The following is a 22,197-nucleotide window of genomic DNA, read 5'->3' as shown; positions in this document are numbered from 1 at the left end:
GGGGGCGGGGGGGGACAACACGGAGCCACCAGGCCCTGACAAAAGCTGGGAGGGGAGGGGTAGAAGGACGGGGGGCACAGTGGTGCCCCGCTGCCACTGACGCACCCTGACAGCAGCCCCAAAGGGGTGGGTATCGGGCCTGGCCCCAAAGCAGTGGGGGTGAGGGTGGGGGGAGCGGGCCCATTCACCCCCTCCCCTGACTGGATGAGAAGTGGGAGTGGGGCTGAATGCAGGACTCCACCCCTGCCCACCATGACAGTCAAAAGCTGGCTGTCAACAGCTGGGAGGGAGGGGAGTGGGGAGGGGAGGCAGATGGATGCAGGCTGGGCGGACCCAAGGTGGGGGGTGGGCCTAGACCGGAAGCAGTGGGGGCCTGGACTGGGGGAGCGGGAGCTGGGCCAGACCTGAAACATGGGGTGGGGGACGGGGGCCAGACACAGGCCTCTGTCCAGACTGCTCCCCCCCCCCAATCATTCTTGACAGGCAATTGACTAGTAGTTTTAGAATTATCCCTAGAGTGTCTAGTACTTACCTTAGTATAGTTTTAGAAGTATAGCATAGCTGCCGCTTCTAAGAGAACTTGCTTGCCCCACAGAGGTTTACCATGTTTCTTGGCACTTGCCATTCTCTTTGAGCTTCTGCTGTTTATTTCTCGCTCCCTGTGTATCCATTTTCTTGCTGTTTCAACTAGGACATTTCTTCATTGCTCTCACTCCCCTAGTGAATTTTATGATTGCCAAGGAGATGTCATTCTGCCATTGCATTGTTCAGATACCACCAAACATACAGAGACCAAGTAAGGGATTTGGGACCAGCTGCTTGCTTTGAAAGTCGTATATAATTTCTTAACCATCTTACCCAGAATATCTAGACACGTTAAGTTAAAATCAAGTTCTGTTGTCCATTTCCACCCTGAATGACTTAACTGTGTTCCACAAAGTTTATTCTTATCATTTACAAAGTTAAACTTTTGTTCCCTTGTATTACTGGTTTTGTGCATAGTCTTTCTTCCCATGATGTATGATAGCAACAATATGTTTTCAGAACAGAGAGTCACAATAAACTGCCTTAAAGTTTGCTAGATATGTTAATCTTGTTTGGGTATTTGGCTGACTTTGATGTCAGGGTATGGATTTAAATCATCTAAATTGCACATTATTGTTCCACATTTAAACTTTTCATGTAACCTCTTGTCTCTGGCATCCTCCATTTTGCTTTTTCTTTCACTCAGAGATAGAAGTCTTCTGTTCTTTGCTCAGAGTGAACTGGTTTTCTTTCTGGAAAAGCATTCTTCCCTTTGTGGTGGATCAGTTGTCCCTAATGGATTGTGTCGGGGATGCATCCTTTGTTTAGCTCTGTTAGGGCACAGATAGAAGTGCAGCTCTCTGCTGTAACTCTGAATGCTTTGCAGGAAGTGTTCTGAGGTACAATGATCACCTGGTCCAAACAGAAGTTCACTGTTGATTCCAGGAGAGAGGGGAATCTATCTGCTGGTTGCCAGTTTACAGCTGGTTTTCCCTAGCAATGGCCCTTCCTTCCTCCCTGCCAGCCTGTCCTTGTTTTCAGAATGGAAGTGGGGGAAAGGTAACAAAGGGAGCTCATTCTAGGGGTTCCCTAGCTGGTGCTGGGGAACTTCATCTCAAGGGGGCTCCAATCCACCCATCCCACCCTCCAGCGCGGGCTGAAAACACCCCAGACCGACCCCCTCCTCCCCCCTCCCCCCCTTTTCCCCCTCATTCTGAAAACAGTGTGACAGGTGGGGAGGCAGCACAGACAGAAGTTACCGAAGACGCTCTGTCTTGAAATGTCTTCATCTGACCCCTCATGCAATGAGGGTTCAGACTTTTGCAGGATCACACCCTTTTAAAGCACTTTCTAGTCATGCACTTCTGTTTGGTCATGGCTGTAGAGTGCTTTCAGGGGCCAGATCAGGTGAAAATTTAGTTCTGTCTGCATCCTTAGTTGCAGCTTCATAAACTTTGCATTAAGAAGCTACTTCACGGATGTGGCTGCCTGCTTGATATTTCTAGTATCTTCCCTGTGTTTTAATTGAGGCCATGCATCTCTTTACCGGACTCTTTTGAATAATTAAAGCTAAAAGATAGTTACAAAGACATATAGATTCGCTTCTGTTGTTCTCTATTAGCAGCGCTCAGCTCTGTTTTTGTACTGTAGGTAGCAGAGAATAGGGCTCCTGACACATACTGTGCTGAAGATGAGATTAATTGGTAATCACATTTTAAGTAGTGACCTGGCCCCATGTGCAATTAATTAATGGCCTGATAAAATGAGGAATTTTATTCTACAGAGTTATTACATAAAATATGCCTGCTTGATGGTTGTGTAATTATTTTGTGGCTGGTTCCTATCATGTCATTAATTGAATGTGTAGCCAGAGACCAGTCTTGAAAGACTCCCATGTGCTCCAGAGGCTGGGAGGTCCCTCAGCTGATGCCACTCCCAGCTGGGGAATGCACTATGCAGAGATGCACTCCTAACTTGGGAGCCAAGCTTGCTACTTGCTGGTGCAGGGGGAAGCCTGGGATCAGGCACAATGGCATCTGATGCAGGATGCAGTTGCCCCTACTGTCATACATGGGTGGCATGTCAGGAAGCGTAATTGTTGGGATCCTGCATCAGATCCCCATCGTGTGTTGACTTTAACATCTCTCAGGAACTGGGATAAAAGGAGCACTTCCGTGTGTAGTGCAAGCTTTGATTTAGCATCTAAAGTTACAACCATTTCAGTTTCCAAACTGACTGAATGCCAGCTTAAAATCCCCAACACTGACCCTCCATGTGTCTCACTCCCACAGTAAAAGTCTAAATGAGAAGATAGGTTTTGCACCTACCTTGTCGGCCAATAGCTCCAATAAAAGTGGAAAGAGTTTCAGAACTGGGAAGTCCCCATTGAGAATACCTAGTTCACAGCAATGCCTGAATGAGCACACCTAGGCACTGTAAGATAGTGTGGCAGGAGATCACAACTTTTGGGGTTTTGAACAGGTAGTACAGAAGAAGCACTTAAAAGGGGTTAAAGTGGCTATAAAATATTCCAGTGCACTGTAAATTCAGTCTCATTTTGATGTGAAACATTCTTTGTCTTTTCTCTCAGTGGCTTGGGACTTTTCATCAGTGCTGGATTTTTGCTATTAGGAACTGGAGTAAGCCTGTAGCAATAATGTGCAGCTTAGTAGCAATACATACTTTCCAACGTTTCACTGTTGGAATACTTGAGCTTTGAGGTGCAACAGTCATTTGTACTGAGCGGTGGTTCTCCACCTTGTTAGATGCAAGGTACCCCTCCAAAAATGCAAGCTCTTAGCTTTCATTCATTTATTTCTGACTATGGAAAAATAATAGAGCAATCCTTCTGTTGCAAAGAACTTGGACCCTATGGATTCCTGTTTGGGAGTTTCTGGGTTTATCTTGTGAATGGTGCACAGTTGTATTCACACTGAATAGTGCTAGTACTGCGTTACACCTTTTAAAGATCTCATGACACACAAGGCTGCCATATCACCCTAATTGAGAGTCACTGATCAAGTAGTCCACTCTCCACTTCCGTTCTTTCTTTGGTACCTCTGTTAGTACTTTGAACAAGGGTTCTGTTTATAGTTTTGGGTTTTGTAATGCGGATGTATTTGTTGCCAGCCTTGCCCATTTTCAAGGGGCCTTGGCCAAGCTGAAGAAACATGGCTGAACCCAAAACCTGTTTATGAGTGACCACAGGAGGAACCTTGGTAAGCCTTACAATGAACCTGGTTAGCAACATAAAGAAAGCAGTTAACATGTCTAGCTAAACCAGGTGTAGGATTTGAATTAAACAGAGTAAAAGGAAATCGATGAGAATGCCTTAAAATAATCCAGGTATAGTATATTATAGTTTAAGGTTAAAAATATTAGTAATAGTGATTGATGTAATAAATGTAGTTTTGCTGTGATAGATCTATTTGTGTTAAGTTATAAAAACAAAGTAGCCTTGACAGTGAAGACCATAAATCAAAGTGGAAATAAAACAGGATGATTGCAAACAGCATTCCATAATGGTAAAGAAAGGAGATAAACCCCCCACTGTAATTTTCACAAGGGCATAAATCTCATCTAAGTGACACTTCCTAGGCTTGTAGGAAAACTAGTTCTAGTTCTCAAAGTCTTGGTGAAAAAAAGAAAGAAATTTAAATAAACCAATTGGAGAATGTTTGCTAGGGTAAGCCATGTATAAATAGATAAATATTTATTCTGTGCTTTGGGATATAAACAATACGAGATCAGGTTGTAGACCCATCTCTTTTTTTTTTTTTTTTTAAATCAGTGGTCAGCCTATCAAGCACCTTTTAATCCAAGTAACAGTGTGCCTACCAGCAAATGTCTTGAGACTGCCAACTGGTTTTCCATAGTTATTGAATAATAAGATAAGTCATATCAGTTATCTTCTCAGAGATTTGGGAGTGGAGAAGCACAGAACTCTGAGGCTGGTTCTCTATTTAATGGGCAATTTTGTATGTGGTGGGGATATGTTGAACCTAAATCCAAGAATTCAATGTTGTTTTCTTTTCCCCTCCCTCAGGTCATGGAGCTTCTGGTTCACCTGAATAAACGTATCAAAAGTCGTCCAAAAATCCAACTTCCAGTAGAGACTTTACTAGTTCAATATCAAGATCCTGCTGCAGTTTCCTTTGTCACAGTAAGTATCAGTCTTAGCTAACTACTTGTGAAATGCTGAAGTGTATACGTGCTTGCAAGGTCAGGGCCTTAAATTGTGGACATGTTTGTCAGTGGACATGAGAGCAGAATGTTCATGTGTTTTCAGTATCAGGGTTTAAATAGATGAGACAGAGTAGGAAAGACACAATATTGTCCTCTATTTTATGTGTCTGGAAGTTTAATAAATTTGGTATGTTTTTAAAGAATGTATAAACCCCCCCCCAAAATCTCACCTAACCATTTTATGAAACTAGCAGAGACAATTGAACTGTTGTACATAGATTGTAAATATTCATATCAGTTTCTTGGAATGTTAGAAAAGGCCTGTCTTCCCTCTCCTCACTCTGCTGCCAACCCAGTGCATGTTATTAATGGAAAATGTCACCGCAGGAGCAGAGGTGGAAATGTTCAGACTCTTAAATTGTCGTTAAATAGAATTAGCTTCAGCTGGAGTGCTTGAAGTAACTGATCATACAAATCGGGAGCTAAGAACAGGAAACATTGTATGTGCTTATATGCTTGTTTCTCACTATAATGACGTGTAGGCTTAATGACATTTTTACAAATGCCATCTCTTAAAAAAAAAAAATCTGTTTATATTTCAGTAGTGAATATTTGTGTTAAACATGACCATTCAGTTCAGAATGCCCTTTAACTTCAGAATGGCTAATTTTGAAAATTTTATCTCTCTGACATGATTGTTCATGCAAGTTGGAGAGGTATTTTAACTATTTCAAAAGATCTATAGTAATTTAACATTACCATGGTTAATTCAATAGATTGCAGTAATATAGGTCCAAAATAGATATTTCCATTGGACAGCAGTTGATGTGTAATAGGGCCTTAAAACACTTCTTGTATATCTGGGCTAAATTTTCAGTCATGTTTTATTGATCCTAGTTCTGTGTTTTGGCACATCTTGTTCAGGATTCAAAATCCTGTTCATGCAAACCAGCAAATGTATTGACCCGCAGAACATGAGTGCTTTCTCTCAGTTACCTTGCTGTTATACTTGAACTGTGACTTGGAGAGATCATGTTTGGGTACTTGAGGTAAAGTCCCTGAGTTTAGTCTTTAGCGACTTGGTTGAGGCTGCCAAGCCTGTCAGTGGTATCAGTAGTTTTGCTATGTGAACACCTGTGCAATGTGAACTGAATTGACCCTCACATACTTCTTTAACCATGCCATGGAACAGTCAGCAAATTGCCATCACATTGTGAATCTGAGATAGATTTGATCCACCACCTTAGCAGTGAAAAGAATGATCCCTGTACTCTCCTGTCCCATGACCCATTTGTAGTTTTTAACTAGAACAATCAGCCAATACTGCAAAGAGCCTCTTGCCTATACTGCTCACCAGCATGTCTATCCAGTAATTCTTGTTCACTCTTTCAGAAACAGGAGGCTGAGAGACTCATAACTGGGAATTCCTTGCTCACGCAAAACTCCCATTTAATTTAGCCATGAGTAAGGAAAGCAGTTCTTGAACTTATTCTGAGTAGGTGTTGTTGAGCTTGGCAGTGGAAACTGTCACTGGTGGTGATAACATGGTCTTTCAGAATCTAATTTGCTACATGCGGCTAATTCATAAACATACCAAACAGAAATAGTTTGCAAAAGAATCACAGTTTTAATATTATGCATATTGATTTCTTTTATCCTTGCAGAATTTTACTATAATTTATGTGAAGATGGGTTATCCTCGTTTACCTGTGGAAAAACAATGTGAATTGGCTCCTACCCTGCTCACTGCAATGGAAGGGAAACCTCAACCACAACAAGACAGGTATTGTTTCTTAAGCTAGGTATAAAGGCTCTTTAAGTCATTACAGCTAAATAAAGTCCAGTTTTCTGGAGGGTCATGTGATTACCTAGTGTGCAAATCTTTCTAGGTAATAGATATCACAGTCCAGCTTTTACTGCTTGACCACTAGTTAACACACATTTTGTGTGTTAGTCTCATACAATCGAACAGTGATGAGCATCTCCAGATGGGTCTGGAATAAAAGCGCACCTAATTTTTCTGTAAGCAGCTGGTGTAAGCAGAGTCGGGTTCCCAATTTGAAGGGGTCTGATTTAGGAAGTGCTATACACCAACCTCAGAGAATCAGGCCCCATTAAAGTTCCACCCAAGATAGGTCACTCAGCAGTGGAGGTGTCTGAAATCCCTAGTCACAAAGTAACAAATAGGCACACATGGAAGCTGTGGTATGCCAAGCATTTCTGTAAATCTCACCCCTCATCCATGAGTCTGATTCTCGTTTACACTGAAGCCGTTACACTGTTTTGTCAGTGGAACAGAGCCTTAAAACTAGTAGAAATTGCACCTTTCCTCTCTTGAACATTCCTTTTCACTACTAGAATGGTATAAGATGGTCTTATTGTAAATGAGAATCATGGCCTGGAGTAAAATCCTGGTGCCTAAACACCCTCTGATTTCACTTGAGCCAGTGATTTACCCCAGGTTTCTAAATGGAATCCTCTGGTTTCTGAGACCTCTTAGAGAACTGTCTCTATTCTGTCTGCATGTGTACTTACTAAGTTTGGCTCTGAGGTACCATTTTAATTGGACTAGAAGGATGCTCACCCCTTTGCTGTCACCCTGTATTTTTAGTGAGAAATAATGTTTTGCACAAGACCCTCCTCGACTTAGTCTTAATTTCTGAACTGTGTGTATGCATGTGGCTTTTTTCCATGTAAGTACAAAGTAGTAATATTTCTAAGTATGTTGACATGAATAATGAACTTATTTCCTTGGATTTTGTTAAAACGAATTCCGAATTTGTTGAGCGCCTCCATCAGTGGGGCATAGTGGGTATCAAAAAGCTGCCAGACTATGAAAATATGGAAAGAGTAAAAGAGATTTTTAAAATTGAAGGATCTTGCAAAATCTGTTATTTGCTTAATGTTAAGAATCAAAGTATGTTGTTTGTAAATAGTTGCAGTAAATATAATTGTTTTTCAGCCTAATGCATCTTCTAATACCAACCCTTTTTCACATGAAATATCCTGTTGAACCACTGAAAGCAGCTTCCCCATTTAATCTTGCTGAAAAACCAAAGACTGTACAGCTGCTTTTGGACTTTATGTTGGATGTTCTCCTTATGCCTTATGGGTAAGTAAGGGGAAATTTCACCTTAACTGTGCAGTGCTCAGAGTTCTTTGTATATTATATGTTTCTAAGTGCACCCAAGAAGACGTTTTAAAAGCACGCCCCTTTATCTCCTGATCCAAATGGTCAGGCCCTGATTCAGCACAAGGTACCTAATTTAAGCATGTGAGTAATACCATCCCTATTCAGCAAAACATTTGAGTATGTGCTTTAATGTTTTATTGAATCTGGGCCTTGCAAAACACCCAGTGAGTTCTAATGGGTTCACAACCAAGCCCTTACACGTGATTTTTTTTTTATAAGTGCAAAAGTTTTTAAATCGACTAAACATCAATCTGTATATAACTCCCCCTGCCTCTCTCCTTTCTGAGCTCAGTCTTGCAGTCTTGAGCACCCTCAATTTCCCTTCAGTGTTACTGCACACTTAAATCTCACATTTCAAGGGATTGGTGCATTAGTGACAAGGGAGATGGTGTAATCTTGATTAATGGCTTGTACTGGTGTGAGCATCAAATTAAAGAGCAAGTTTATGTGCAGTAATTATTTACAGTGTAGTTGGGATTTATTGATCCCTACTCGTCTCCTTCCTCTATGTGCAAATATTTCATACACCACTTCCCATTGTCTAGTTTGTGTGTTTGGCAAATATTTATTGTTCAGGAAGCATTCATTTCTAAGGAAATTATTGTAAAAGCAAGCCTTTTACTCTTTCTTTTTATGAGAGTCACTGAAAGTCAACGCAAAGTCACCTAAATGAGTTAGGAGAGAAAATCCTTTTATGTTTCAGTAAGAGTCATGTTCCTAATGCACTGTGCTGTTTTTGAAAATCCCATCCAAAGAGATCTGGCCAAAATTTTCAGAGTTTTTTGGATGTCTCACTTAAGGCAACTGAAAGAGAGAGTTTCTTAACCTAAGATGCCCTAATTGTGGTACTCTGTACTTCTGTTAGAACTGGATTTGCTGAGCTGAGGATTGAATCTGAACTCTTAGCCCAATAGTCTGTTTCATAGCTGCACGATATTTGTCTCCTTAAATTTTAGTGTGGGCTAGCTTCTGGAAGATTCTGGTTCACAGAAAGGCTTAAAATTACAATATCCAAATAGATGTTTAATCTCTGTCTGCACTGGAAAACACTTTAGGCTGGGGGGCAAACATTTATCTGCACTGCTGAGAATGTTTGTTGCCTCTGTGGCCCTCATGCTGATTGTGTAGATTCTAGAACATGGTGTAGATTCTAGAACATGGTTTGTCAAACTCCTTGGGCATGGGGCCAACTACATATATGGATTTTTCCCTAAGAGAAGAAATGTATAGGCCCCAGTTAATTTTGGAATACAGTATTTGGCCAGGACTTGCAGTGGGTCTCAGGCTCACTGATGTAAATAGTAGAGCTGCGTGAAACAGCTGTGTTTCGTTTCAGTTTTGGATTTGGCTGTTTTGGAGGATAGTGATAGTGATTCGTTTTGTTGTTTTGGATCACTGTTCTGTTTCGATTCCATCAAATCTGTTTCGAAGTTTTGATGCTGATTCGGATCAGTTGGGGAGAGGCAGGCTGCCTGGCTGCAGGTTTTCCCATGGCTCCTTCAGTTGTGCCTGCCTCTCCCCAGGTGGGAGGAGCTATGGGAGAAGCCCCCATGCTGTCCTGCCCATCCCCATCCCCTGCCTGGCCTCAGCCTCCCAGCACTTAAAAAAAAAAAAAAGCCCTGCATTCACCTGCTCTGGCAGCAGTGATCAGGGCCTCTAAGGGCTCGTGGCAGAGCCCCCTCATGCAGTGGGGGACAGAGGGAATAGCTCCCCCAGCCTGACACCTGCGCAGCATCTGCCCCATGGTGCGGGTTCAGTGCGACTCGGCAGGGTGCCGCACGCTGTCTGGGAGCTGGGGTGACTCCAGCAGTTAGCCAGAGCCTGGCACCACTTAGCTTGTGGCCCCAGCCTCCAGACAGTGCCCTGCCAAGGCACGCTGCACCTGCGCTATGGGGCAGCTGCCGCATGGGTGCCAGGCAATCCTTGCTGCCCCACACTGCCCCGTGCTGCGTGGGGGGGCTTTGCTATGAGCCCTCAGAGGCCCTGATCACTGTTGCTGCAGCTGATGAGTGCGGGGCTTTTTGTTTGTTTGTTTGTTTTTTAAGTGCCGGGAAGCTGGGGCCGGGCAGGGCAGCTATGGGGGCTTCTCCGATGGCTCCTCTGGCTGTGGCTGCTTTTGCCCCAGTGGGTGAAGCTGAGGGAGAATCCTCCATGGCTGCCCCGCCTGGCCCCAGCCTCCCGGCACCTTAAAAGGAGGGCTGTGGGGCTGTGCCGGACTCTTCTGGAGGAGTGCCTCCGAAACATCCAATACATTTCGGATGGTTCCGTTTTGTTTTGGGGCCTTCCATTTAGTTTCAGATTTGGTGTTTCGGGCACCGAGATGGGCCAAAACACCTCCAAAACAAAACAACTGCTGAAATTTCGCACAGCCCTAGTAAAAAGTGATACTCTGCTGTGTTAAAGACGGTATTATGAATGATTAAAACAAAATTGAAAGTTGTGCAGAGTTATATTTATTTGGCTTACTCCATTTCCTCATTATAAACACCCCACTTCATTTGACAGGCTGGTTTTATAAATCTAGTCAAGTTCCTTTCTTTCCCTTTAGATATGTATTGAATGAATCCCAGAGTCGGCAAAATGTGCCATCAGCACAGGGCTCTTCATCAAGTAGCACTGGAAGTTCTGGGATCCCTCAACCTCCTCCAGGGATGAGCTTTTATGCAGCCAAACGGGTAATTGGAGATAGCCCATGGACACCTGAACAGCTGGAACAGGTACTGCAAATTGCTTAACCAGTACAGAAGTATAACATTTCAGTTGCACTAAAATGACTTAAGGGTAGCTGAGCCACCTATGTTATAGTGAAAGCAAGGGTGGAAGAAAATGCAGAATTGGTTTTAAAAAATGTGTCTTACCCAGATGGTATATAAAGAACATTATCTGAGATCTTCTTGTCATTGTCTACATGCATTTTACTTCCAAAGATGCACTTGATAATTGTGAAGTTTTTAAAATAAGTAATGGGGCAGGGCTATAGTGCTGCAATTGTTGTTCTGTCAACAATTTTCAGAACTTGCTGGAAAACATTCAACTAAATCCTATCTTTGCCCAAGTGTCTTGGTCTTAGAGGAAACTTGAGCAACTTTAATACAGGTTTCTTAGGCTAAAAACAGATGTTGTCTTTGTACCTCCATAAAAAAAAATGATGGCAACACAGAGCCCAAACAAAGAGTCTTCCATGCTCTTTGCTGTGCCACAAATGTCCAAAATAATGACTACAACAATAGGTAGTATAAATTTGTGCCACATTTTTGTGGTAGACATCTGTTTGCTTTATGGTGGGAGACCACAGACAGTCCAGAGTTACCTGTACTCTAACACCCTTGGCAGGCACTCCTGGGGCTTGAGGTGCCTGATCCTGTGCATGCTATGAATTCCCTTGCAGGGGTATTCGTGGGGTCAACAAGATTGGCCCCTGAAGCCCCAGAAGCACCTGCCTGGGTTCCCCTGCTTGCAGAGGTGTGCCCTGGGAATTCTTGGGTGTGTGTATTACACTGCTGTGCCCTGACTTGTGCACTTCCTGAAAAACCCAGGGGCGCTTTTGGGTTCCCCCATTTGCCCCAAGTCAGTTGCCTCAGTTGTAGTTGTCCTGCAGAATCAGGCCCCTAAAGCCTCTGGAGCAACAGGGGACCAACTCTGTGGATCAACAGGTGAGGTCTTTGTTGCCCAGTGAAGCAGATCAGCTGTACCAGGATACATCCCAAAGTTTGCTTATAGCCTTTGAGACCTGGAAAGATGAACTTCCAAGAGGGGTGTGTATCCTGAGGAGGTAGAAGTTGTTTTAATTTTTTCTTTACAAAAAATCTCAGCTGTAAATCTTGACATTTATAGAGCGTGTATCTTCTGGTTCGTAATTTTACTATTATCTTCTATGTTGCTGAGCAGTGTAAACTGGGGATAGTCAAGTTCATTGAAGCTGAGCAGGTACCTGAGCTTGAAGCTGTTATACACCTGGTTGTAGCTTCCAGTGACACACGACACAGTGTTGCAACTGCAGCGGACCTTGAACTGAAAAGCAAGCAAAGGTAATGGCTTAGTTTTAGAAAACCTGCCACTGGTATTATTAGTATTAATAGTTGCAATTAATGTAGTAGGCCAAAAATATTATACTCCAGCAGTGGACTGTAAACTCCTTTCTGGGAAACTTTGTAGTTGTTGTCTTAGGTTAGTTCACTCTAAAACCTTTAGGGTGTATCTACATGGCATGGTGCCATGTCATGGAGGGATAACTGTCCTAGCTCTAAGAGCAGACTAAGGGTAGAGCTGGCTAAGGTACCAGAAGCAGTACTGCTGCATTAGCTTGGTACTCCACCTGGGTGCATGGGCCTGGGTGGAGCGCTTTGCTAATGACATTATAATTTAGTTTGGTGCCAGAACTAGCTGGAGTTTCTCTGTGCACCATTGCATTGTGGCATGGAGATGTACTCTTAGCAGCACAGTTTAGAATTCTGCAGGCTGTGGTAGCTTGAATTATCAAATAGGAAGGCCATGCTATTTGACAGCTGGTGGGATAAATCCACATTTTCTGTCGCTTCAGTATCATGCTGGACAGCAGCATCAGCAACTTTCATGTTTAACCCTGGTACCCTCCACAGTGACTGACTATCTCCTACCCAACTAATGTCATCTGGAAATGATACCCCTGGAAGGAGCATCTGTGATTCAGCATTAGCCTAATGATAATTGCTGCTGGTGCTGTTTGCTGAGTCACTTGCTGCGCAAAGACTGTACACCTCCCTCATAGGAGGCAGCCTGGCTTTCAGGCAGCATTATGATTGAGGTGTACAGAAATAGACAGACTTCATTATTACTGGAGTTGGATAGGCAGGCTTGGCTGAATTCTATACTTGTGAAATTGCAGGTATGTTAATGCTGGTTTGAGTTAATCATACCAGAAATACATGATGTGAAGTCTCCGCACAGCTTTGTCATTGCATCTCAGCTGTTGGCCAGGATGATTATTTTTGATTAATTAAAGTAATCTGGTTGAAGAAATTACTCCATGCAGTAAGGTCTGGTTAAATTGTCTCCTTGTGGTGGTATAGTGTTACTTAGGAACTCATTCTGCATAGAACAGTTGTTTGAACAAATCCTGTTATGTATGCAGTTACTAGATGTCCCTCATGTTGTATGCAGAATTCTGTCATCCGCATGCTTAGGAACACTCCCAGGCCTTTTTTTTGCTTGTTTGGCTGCTGACAGTGCCATTCAAAGGACAATGTAAGACAGAGTCAGAAACCTATGGCCCACAGGCCCAGATCCAGCCCACCAAAAATTTAATTTGACTTGCAAAGCCTGGATGTTGGCAGCATTTCAGCGGTGAGGCATTTCAGTGGAGTTTCTGCAGTGGTCAGTGGTGGGTAGGTCACATGCATGTCAGCACTAATTTGGTGCTGGGAAGAAGCAACGGCCGTGGAAGCCGAGTCAGAAACATTAGCGCGACTTGGACCAAGTTGCATTATTTCAGCCCACTACTCTTAAAAAGTTTGCCAACCCCAAATATAAGATATTAAGGTGAATGGTCCTCCGTCATTGATTCAAACCCAGCTCAGGTCTATAGTGAAAAAAGTTGTCTTGATCAGCTGTTGGTCTGGTTGTCCATGTGAAATTGTATTTAGATTTAAAACCATTTCCCCTCTTAGACAGCCTAATATTGTTAAAATCAGTTGACAGGCTCGTTAGTCATCTCATCTAATACCCCCAAAAATGGCCTTGGATCTAAAAGGACCTTCTTTCTATAGGTAGGTATAATGGAAGGACAGTGTGGGGAAGCTTATGCAGCCTGATGCCCATGCAGTGTCTGTGCTGTTGTTACACTAAATTCTGTGTTTGCCCAGAACAATCACTCGGGCATCTTTTCACCTTCACTGATTTTACATACACCACTTTGGTGCCTGGATGTGAGGATTGGCTTGTATTTGATAGAGATGCACCAATATATCAGTTGCACATCAGGTCGACACCTATAAAAGGAAAATTAAGATGATCAGTTATTGGCTTTTTTTGGCTGGTGTAGCCAATTAATGTCACCAATAAATACAATATACCTTCTAGCTGGGGCCCCCAAATGCTGCATGCATGTGGCCAGGAATGCAGCTGGGCAGCATGGAGAGAAGCACCCTGCGTCTGTGGAGGGGAAGGGGTGTGGGGGGGGACAAATTGAGGCCCCCATGGTGAGGGAGGGAGTGGGGCAGGGGCTGGGGGTACTGACTGGCCAGGGCGGTGTTTAGGACCAGGGGCAGGGAGCAGGACTGAGCAGTGTGTCCAGGGGGCGGCTTCCCACTGCTGTGTGCACCTCCCCGGGGAGGCATGTGGGGGCATGTGCTCCCTCAGGTTTGTGCGCCGGGCAGATGCGGGCTGCCGACTCTGGGCTTGGGGCTCTCCACTCTACTGCCTTTCCCTAAGGAGTCCCATGCCAGTCGCATGTCCCCTGCCCACCCAGCAGCAGTGGGGGCAGCAAGTTCTGCCTCCTGATGCTGGGTGGATGGGGTGCGCAACCAACACAGGGCTGCTAAGGGAAAGGTAGTAGAGCAGAGAGCCCCAAGCCCACAGTGGGCAGCCTGCATCCACCCACCCAGCTCCGCTCCAGTTAAGTGTCTCCACACTTTTTAAAAATGGTGGCGGCAACGTTTGAGCCAAAGCTCATTTGACAAGCTTTATTTTAAGTGCCTCCACCACCATCATTTCTGAGTGCTGGGATGCTGATCCCCTGGACAAGCTGCCCACAGCTCTGTCCCGCTCCCTGCCCTGGTCCCAGGTCCCATTCACTATCCTGGCAGCACCCCCAGTTCCAGCCTCTCCCTCCCTCACTGTAGGGGCCTCAATCTGCACCCCCAATGCTCCTTCACTCTCCCATGCCCCTTCCCCTGTACAGACTTACCTGCAGGGAGCTGCTCTCCACGCTGCTTGGTTGCATTCCTATAAATTGGTTATTGGTCACCTGATATGGCTGGTTAATAATCGGCTATTAGTATCGGCCAAGAAAATCTTTATCAGTGTACCCCTAGTATTTGATGTTAATGCTTTGTTAGATGACTACAAGTTGTGTTGACAACATGACAGAATGTAGTGCAAAATGTGTACACACACACACGCACAACTTTTTTTTTAAATTTAAAGCTGTAATTTTTAACACATTGCTTTAAAATTCTTTAGCTTAATTGACTGGAATAATCCCACCATCATCAACAAAATGTACAAAGTGTATCTTGGGGATATTCCACTGAAGACCAAGGAGGTAAGTCTTGTTTGCAGAGATGTACTGTTGCTTAAGGTTCTTATTGAGGCTCTTATTTTATTTGCCTAAGTCTATTTGTCAGGAAAAGTACCATCAAAGCCATTCTGTATCATGCCATTAAGGACTACCTTGCAGATCCACCATTCTATCAAGAGGCCTTGAATGGCATTGAACAGATGAAGAACAATAAAGCATGTGGTCTTGATGGAATACCCACTAAAACGTGTAAACATTGTGGAAAAAAAGCTCTCTTACCAACTACATGCTGTTGTTCTGAAAATCTGGAAACATGATCAGATTTCCAGTGTCTTGAGAGATGCCAAAATTGTAACCACGTTCAGGAATGGAAATAGATTGGATTTCAGCAATTATCAGGGCATTGCACTCGTGTCCAGAACTGGGAAGATCCTCACCTGCATTCTCCTCAACAGAGTCACTTTCCTCACTGTGGAGGTTCTACTCGAGTCCCAATGTGGCTTTTAGACCACTCAGGGGTACAGTAGACATGATCTTTGTTGCTAGATAGCTTCAGGAGAAGTGCTGTGAGCAACAGTGTGTTCAGTACATGGCCTTCATTGACCTGATTAAGGCCATTGATTCAACCAACAGAGAGACCCTGTGGAAGATCCTGATGAGATTTCGATACCTGCCAAAATCTGTTACCATCATCAGACTTCATGACAACATGACAGCAACCATCCTAAGCAGTGGCTTGGAAATGACTCCATTAGAACTGGAGTCAAGTAAGGATTTGTGATTGCACAAAACATTTTCCATCTGTATTGCAGCTATTATTCATCTTATTGCTGATTAGACTTCTATCTGGACTGAGCATCCAGTTTTGCATAGCTGGGAATCTCTTTAACATCAACCTGTCACATTCCAAATCCAAGATATAACCAGTACCTTCATCACTGATTTTTCAATACGTTGACGATTGCGTCATGTGCCCACTCAGTTGAAAAGCTCTAAGTCATTCTTGACTAGAGATGCTTGGACTCATTGTCAGCTTCGCAAAAACCGAGATGCGTTACAAACCTTCCCCAAACCAACCAAACTGTTCCCTACCATATTACAATTAGAGGGCAGTTCTTGGAGAATGTTGAGCATTTCCCTTACCTGGGTAGTCACCTTACTGAAGAAGTAAACATAGCTGACTATATTCAATGCTGAATAAAATTTCCCAGTGCTACCTTTAAACCTCTCTGAAATAGTGTTTTGATGGGATGTCCTGACATCAGGACCCAAACCAAACTTCTCATCTACCATCTGTGTCATCCCTACCTTGTTTGTATAGGTGTGAAACCTGGATGAGATACTGGAAACACCTGAAAGCCTTGGCATGTTACCATCAGTAATATCTTTGGAAAATCCTCCACATCAATTGAAAGGACAGAAAAACAACTGCCAGCTTTCTGGCTCAAGCAAACGCCACCAGCATGAAAGCCATGCTTATATAGCACCAGGTTTGTTGGACAGGACATGTCATAAGGATGCCTGACAACCAGCTTGCAAAACAAGTCCTGTGCTCCCAACTCACCAATGGTCGCTGCTCTAGCGGTGAACAAAAGAAGAGTTTCAAGGACAGTTTGAGAGCCAATTTGAAGAAATGCAATATTAACATCAATACCTGGGCATCTGAAGCACTGAATCATCCCCAATGGCATTGTGATGTACAAGGCATTGATTGTTTCAAGTGAACTTGCCTCACTATGGAAGTGGATAGATGAGAGAGACAGAGGGAAAGGGCTGTGACCCAACATCACCAGGATTCTCTCCTTTCTTCTGGAACTATTTGCTATGTCTGCATTCGAACTTGCAGATCTTGGACTGGCATCTTAAGTCAATTCTGACCTTGTCAGTGACTTTCCTATTTATTTGAAGGCTGTCATCCTTGCATGAAGGGACTGCCTACCACTGCCATTGATGTGTTCTCTCTCTCTTTCAAGTATGATGTTTAAAATTATTAACACTGGTTATTAACCAAATTAGTAGCAGCTGTGTTCAGAGATGTGTTCTATTAATCATAGAAAATGAGGGTTAGAAGGGATCTTAGGAGGTCATCTAGTCCAACCCCCTGCTCAAGGCAGGACCAGCCCCAACTAGATCGTCTTGGCCAAGGCTTTATCTAGCTGGGTCTTAAAAACCTCCAAGGATGGAGAGTCCACAGTCTCTCTGGGTAACCTGTTCCAGTGCTTCATCACCCTCCTAGTGAAATTTTTTTTCCCTAATTAATATCCAACCTAAACTTCCTTTGCTTCAGCTTGAGACCACTGCTCCTTGTTCTGTCATCTGCCACCACTGAGAACAGTTAAGCTCCATCCTCTTTGTAACCCCCCTTCAGGGAGTTGAAGGCTGCTATTAAATCCCCCCTCAGTCTTTTCTTCTGTAGGCTATATAAACCCAGCTCCCTCAGCCTCTCCTCAGAAGTCATGTGCCCCAGTCCTCTAACCATTTTTGTTGTCCTCTGCAGGACTCTCTCTTATTTAAATATCCATATTATTTCTGTAATAGGGGGCCCAAAACACATGTTGTTCCTTAAACATGTCTGTTACTTGACAGGGAGCTGTTCTGAAACCAGAACTGAAACGAGAACCAGTCAGCACCCGGGTTAAATTAAAGATCGTTCCTCATCTTCTGCGTTCCAGGCAAGCTGCAGAAACATTTCCAGCTAATATTCAGGTACTGTCTTTGCTCTAAAGCCACTATTTATAACCCATGCACCATTGCCGTATTTACTTGAATCCAAGACAAGGTTGAATGGTGGGGGAGGAAATGAATGGGGGAATTAAAAACCCTTATCTTGGATTTGAATGCTGACCCAGGGCAGGCAGTTGCTACAGCTCTGGCCCCAGAGCTGGAAGCACTGTCTGCCCCAAGCCAGGGCAGGGGCAGCTCCTGCTGGAGGGAGAGTGCTGGGGAGACTGTGTAGTGTGGGAGTGTGGCAGAGCTGCTAAGGTTCCAGCTCTAGCCCTGACCCACGTCTGAGGCTGTAGCCACTGCCTGCTCAAGGCCGAGGCAAGCGCTGCTGGTGTTGCTGATGCTTGGCCAGGTCAGAGCCAGATCTAGTGTATGCTCTGTGCCCCTGGCCTGAGCTGGACTAGAGCCACTATATGGGATAAGTGGCCTGGGAAGAAAGGAAGGCCAAGTGGCTGAGGCAGAGGAACAAGCGCTGGGGTGATGGGGGCACATGATGTAGGGGGTGGACACTGGCGAGGAGCAAGTGGCTGGTGGGGGAGGGCAGACAGGGCAAGAGGTGCAGGTCTCCTTTCCCCTCTGCAGTGGTGGAGGGGATAAATTTAAGATGATCTTCCAATAATTACCATATTTATTTAAATATAAGACAAGGCTTTCCCCCAGCCAGCATGGGGAAGAAAGCTCCTCATCTTACATTCAGATACGAGGAAACCTCATTAAATGCATTGTCAATCATTAAACTGCTGCCAAAAGCAGCGTGGGCTCAGTAATGGAAACCAACTGATTAAATACAGCCAACACTGAGCGTGACTATAAAACACATGGCCCATTTTGGGCTAAAATACCTCACTCACACAGTTGAGCTGTGTCTTTCTTTCCCATTTCCAATGATTCCTGTTTCTTCCCCAGCCTTAAAGTGTCTGGCAAACATTACCAAACGGGGCTCCAGACAGTTCACCCAGAATCTCTCTGTTGCCCCCTTTCAGCCTATTGCATATGGTTAGTGTGTCTCCAGCCTCCGTGAAGTAGAGCTGGACCAGGTTGCCCTGCACCTCATCTGCATATAAATCTTTAGAGTAGTGTTTCCCAACCTTTTTCATTCTGTGGCACACTTACATGGCCTCCCACAGCATACCGACCAGGGTGGGGGGCGCAAATGAGCAGCCAAATGCCATAGAGCAGGGGGGTGGTTTGGGTGGCAAATGACTGAATGCCGCAGACTGGCACGGTGGGGGTAGCAAGTGGCAGGAAGCGGATGGCGCAGTGTTTGAATCACTGGCTGGAGCCACGCCCCCCGTCTGTCTGTCTGTCTGCAGCAGCAGCAGGCGGGGGGTGTGGCTCTAGCCCTAAATGCCACGGCACACCAGTTGGGAAATGCTGCTAGAACTCGTGACAAGAACACTTCATTCCAGTCATGAGTGAGGGGCTGACTAGCACATGGATGCTTGGTGGGGGCTATCTGGTGTATGCACACATACTGAGCAGTCCTGAGCTTTGGGGTCACCATTGCTTGAAACACTGTTGACTATGGCGGGGCCCAGGCCAATGAACTATATAGTAAATCATGAGTCTTTTGGCTTTGGACTAATATTATGCATAGCTTGTACTGTATATAAGTAGGTACTGTAAGTAGGTACAAAAGTGCTGCTTAAGTGTGTTTGTGGAGTACCTGTGCTAAAACTTGCAGCAGTCTTAAAAAAAAAAAAAAAAAAAAAAAAAAAAAAAAAAAAAAAAAAAAAAAAAAAAAAAAAAAAAAAAAAAAAAAAAAAAAAAAAAAAAAAAAAAAAAAAAAAAAAAAAAAAAAAAAAAAAAAAAAAAAAAAAAAAAAAAAAAAAAAAAAAAAAAAAAAAAAAAAAAAAAAAAAAAAAAAAAAAAAAAAAAAGAGTAAAAAAAAAAAAAAAAAAAAAAAAAAAAAAAAAAAAAGTAAAATGCATTAATTCTGGATGAACTAAATCTGTGGGTACTCAAAATAATTTGCTTATGTGCAAATTATTACAAGCATGTTTTTATTTAAAAGTCATTTTTTTTAAATTTTGCCTTTCATTTCCATGTGCTCAGGAGGAGCAGGGCCTGACAGCATGGGGTGGGAGGGTTCTGCAGGAGTAAGAAGTTGGAGGTACAGAGGGCAGGGTGGCTACTTGACCTCTTCCCCCCACCCCCTCCCCAATTTGGTTTCTCAGCCATAGCGGGGGGCGGGAATTTAAGGCATACTTCCAATAATTAGATTCTATGCCTGGAAAATTATAATAAATTAATACATTTTCTATATATAGAATCTTATTATTGGGCAGTCATGTTACATTCAGGGTTATCTTATATTTGAGTAAATATGGTAGATTCTGTCCGTGGTAGTCTTAACTTTGTAGTCATCTTGTATGCGGGTAAATGTGGTGTGATACAGTTCCTTCAAGGCTTCAGTAAGAGTTGGAACTTAAATTACTGATTAACAATGCTTAGAGAAGGAAGGGTGACCAAATAATATTTAAAAATTAAATGTTCACAGTATCTGATCTTCTCTTCTTTTCTGCCAGGTGGTGTATGATGGACTCTTTGGTGCAAATACAAATGCAAAACTGAGAACTCTGTCCTTGCAGTTTGTGCATCATATTTGTATAATGTAAGTTGTTTAGGTGGTTTATGGTAATAAGGGCATTATTATTTCAAACTTCTGGCACAGACACAGTTTTGCTTGGTATATATGAAAGGACAAAGGATATGGGCCTGTAACAATCTTTTTCCAAGATTAATTTGAGAAAATGCAGTATTTTATACTTTTTTTACCTGTTGAGCGGCAATTTCAGCAGAACAGAAGGGATGTGAGAATGTGGGCCATTTACATAACACAGTTGTAGAGACTCTGAGTTTCTGGCAGTGGGGTTTATAAGAGGTGCAAAATATACATTAACACAATTGTTTCCTTTTGTTTTCTTTTGTTTTTTATTCCAGTTGTCCAGAAAGTAAAATAAAACCACTTGGCCCAATGCTTTTAAACGGTCTTACAAAACTGATCAATGAATACAAAGAGGTGAGTTGAAAGGTTGCTGTAGAGTCATGCTTACTTTGACTAGTAGAAGCTGACAAAGAGTTGTAGAAGAGGCATATCAGTTCAAATCATACTTTGCATGTCTGTTTATAAAGATTTTTTTTTTAATTTGGCTGCACCCCCATTGAGAACCATTGTTGTGCTGCCTCAGCTTACATCAGTAGTTCTCAATCAGGGCGATGCTGCGAGCAATGCTGCAGCCAGGTAGAACTGTCTCACTCCTGTGTTTTTTGGGAGAAGCATGCTGGACCAGGAAGGGCTTTATCAAAAATGGGGACTCCTGCCTGCTCATTCCACAGACCTTCCTGGTCTGGCTGTGTATGAGGCGCTCGGGGCAGTCTCACCCAGTTGCAACAGTGGCACCCTTGAAAAGCTTTTGCGGCACCCTGATTGAGAACCACTGTTTTAGAGACTAACTGCTTCAGAGAGTCATAAGCTTTCATAAATGACAGCCTCTTTCTTCAGAGTTGTTTTAAGGCTCAGATTTTTAATCTCAGAGAATTTTTGCATTTTAGTGGAGAGGATAAGAAGAGCAAAAAAAAAAAAAAAAAGGCAGGGGGCAGAGGAATGAGGAGAATGGGAGGAACTGGGGAAAAACAAACCCCTTGTGCAGACTGGCCTAGTGACTTCAGTGGGGTACTCGAATGAGATCTACTGATCTGAGTTGGTGTTAGCAGGTTTGGGTCTCACAAAAGTGCATTCAGGAAGAGCGATACCACTGCAGTGAATTAAGACACCATATTTTTTCGCATAGAACTGCCCCAGAGTATAATATACACCTTTTTTTTTTTTTTGAAAAGCAGAAAGAAGAAAAGATCTTTGAAGTAAATAACTGAGTAGCAGCAGATAGAGAGCCAAGCCTGCTCATTGTTCTGCTCCTTGTGGATCACTGCAGATTTTCATGAACCATATTTACCCAAATCCAGGACGACCCTGAATTTAAGAGGACCCACCAATAATTATTCTATACGTGGAACATTTATGAATTTGTTATAATTTTCCATGTATGAAATCTAATTATTGGAGGATCATCTTAAATTCATCTTCACTACTACTGCATCAGGAAAAGCAGTGGTGGGTTCCAGGCAGTGGGGGAGGCAGTGAGGTCTGGTAGGACAAGTGGGGGGCAGGCAGTAAAGGGAGAGGCAGTTGTGGGGGGGTGTAGAAAGTTTGTCCCTTGCCACCTGTTCCCCCTTCATGCTCCCCCCCCCTCCATACCTGCCTCTCCTCAGTGTTGGGCTGTGCCTCCCCTCTTAATCTCCCCCTCAGGTCACTTCTGCTCCCCTGCAGTCTGTGGTCCCTGCCCGCTCTTTC

The 22,197-nt window shown here is 43.5% G+C and overlaps 1 protein-coding gene across 2 annotated transcripts in view; it reads left to right on the top strand.

Moving 5' to 3' along the window:
* The window catches only part of ECPAS (Ecm29 proteasome adaptor and scaffold), a 75,583-nt gene that overhangs the window by 5,767 nt on the left and 47,619 nt on the right, over positions 1-22,197 (top strand). The window contains exons 3-11 of one of the 2 annotated variants that reach the window (XM_025208972.1): positions 4,571-4,687; positions 6,375-6,493; positions 7,673-7,822; positions 10,452-10,620; positions 11,792-11,931; positions 15,062-15,143; positions 17,706-17,825; positions 20,372-20,457; positions 20,787-20,865. In XM_025208972.1, coding sequence (XP_025064757.1) covers positions 4,571-4,687; positions 6,375-6,493; positions 7,673-7,822; positions 10,452-10,620; positions 11,792-11,931; positions 15,062-15,143; positions 17,706-17,825; positions 20,372-20,457; positions 20,787-20,865 — 1,062 coding nt within the window. Of the gene's footprint in view, positions 1-4,570; positions 4,688-6,374; positions 6,494-7,672; positions 7,823-10,451; positions 10,621-11,791; positions 11,932-15,061; positions 15,144-17,705; positions 17,826-20,371; positions 20,458-20,786; positions 20,866-22,197 lie in introns of those variants that run through there. The other variant, XM_025208973.1, reaches the window with a different exon arrangement.

The sequence above is a fragment of the Alligator sinensis genome, unplaced genomic scaffold (assembly GCF_000455745.1).
Source record: "Alligator sinensis unplaced genomic scaffold, ASM45574v1 scaffold371_1, whole genome shotgun sequence".
NCBI lineage: Eukaryota > Metazoa > Chordata > Crocodylia > Alligatoridae > Alligator > Alligator sinensis.
This window is presented reverse-complemented; position numbering and strand designations above follow the sequence as displayed.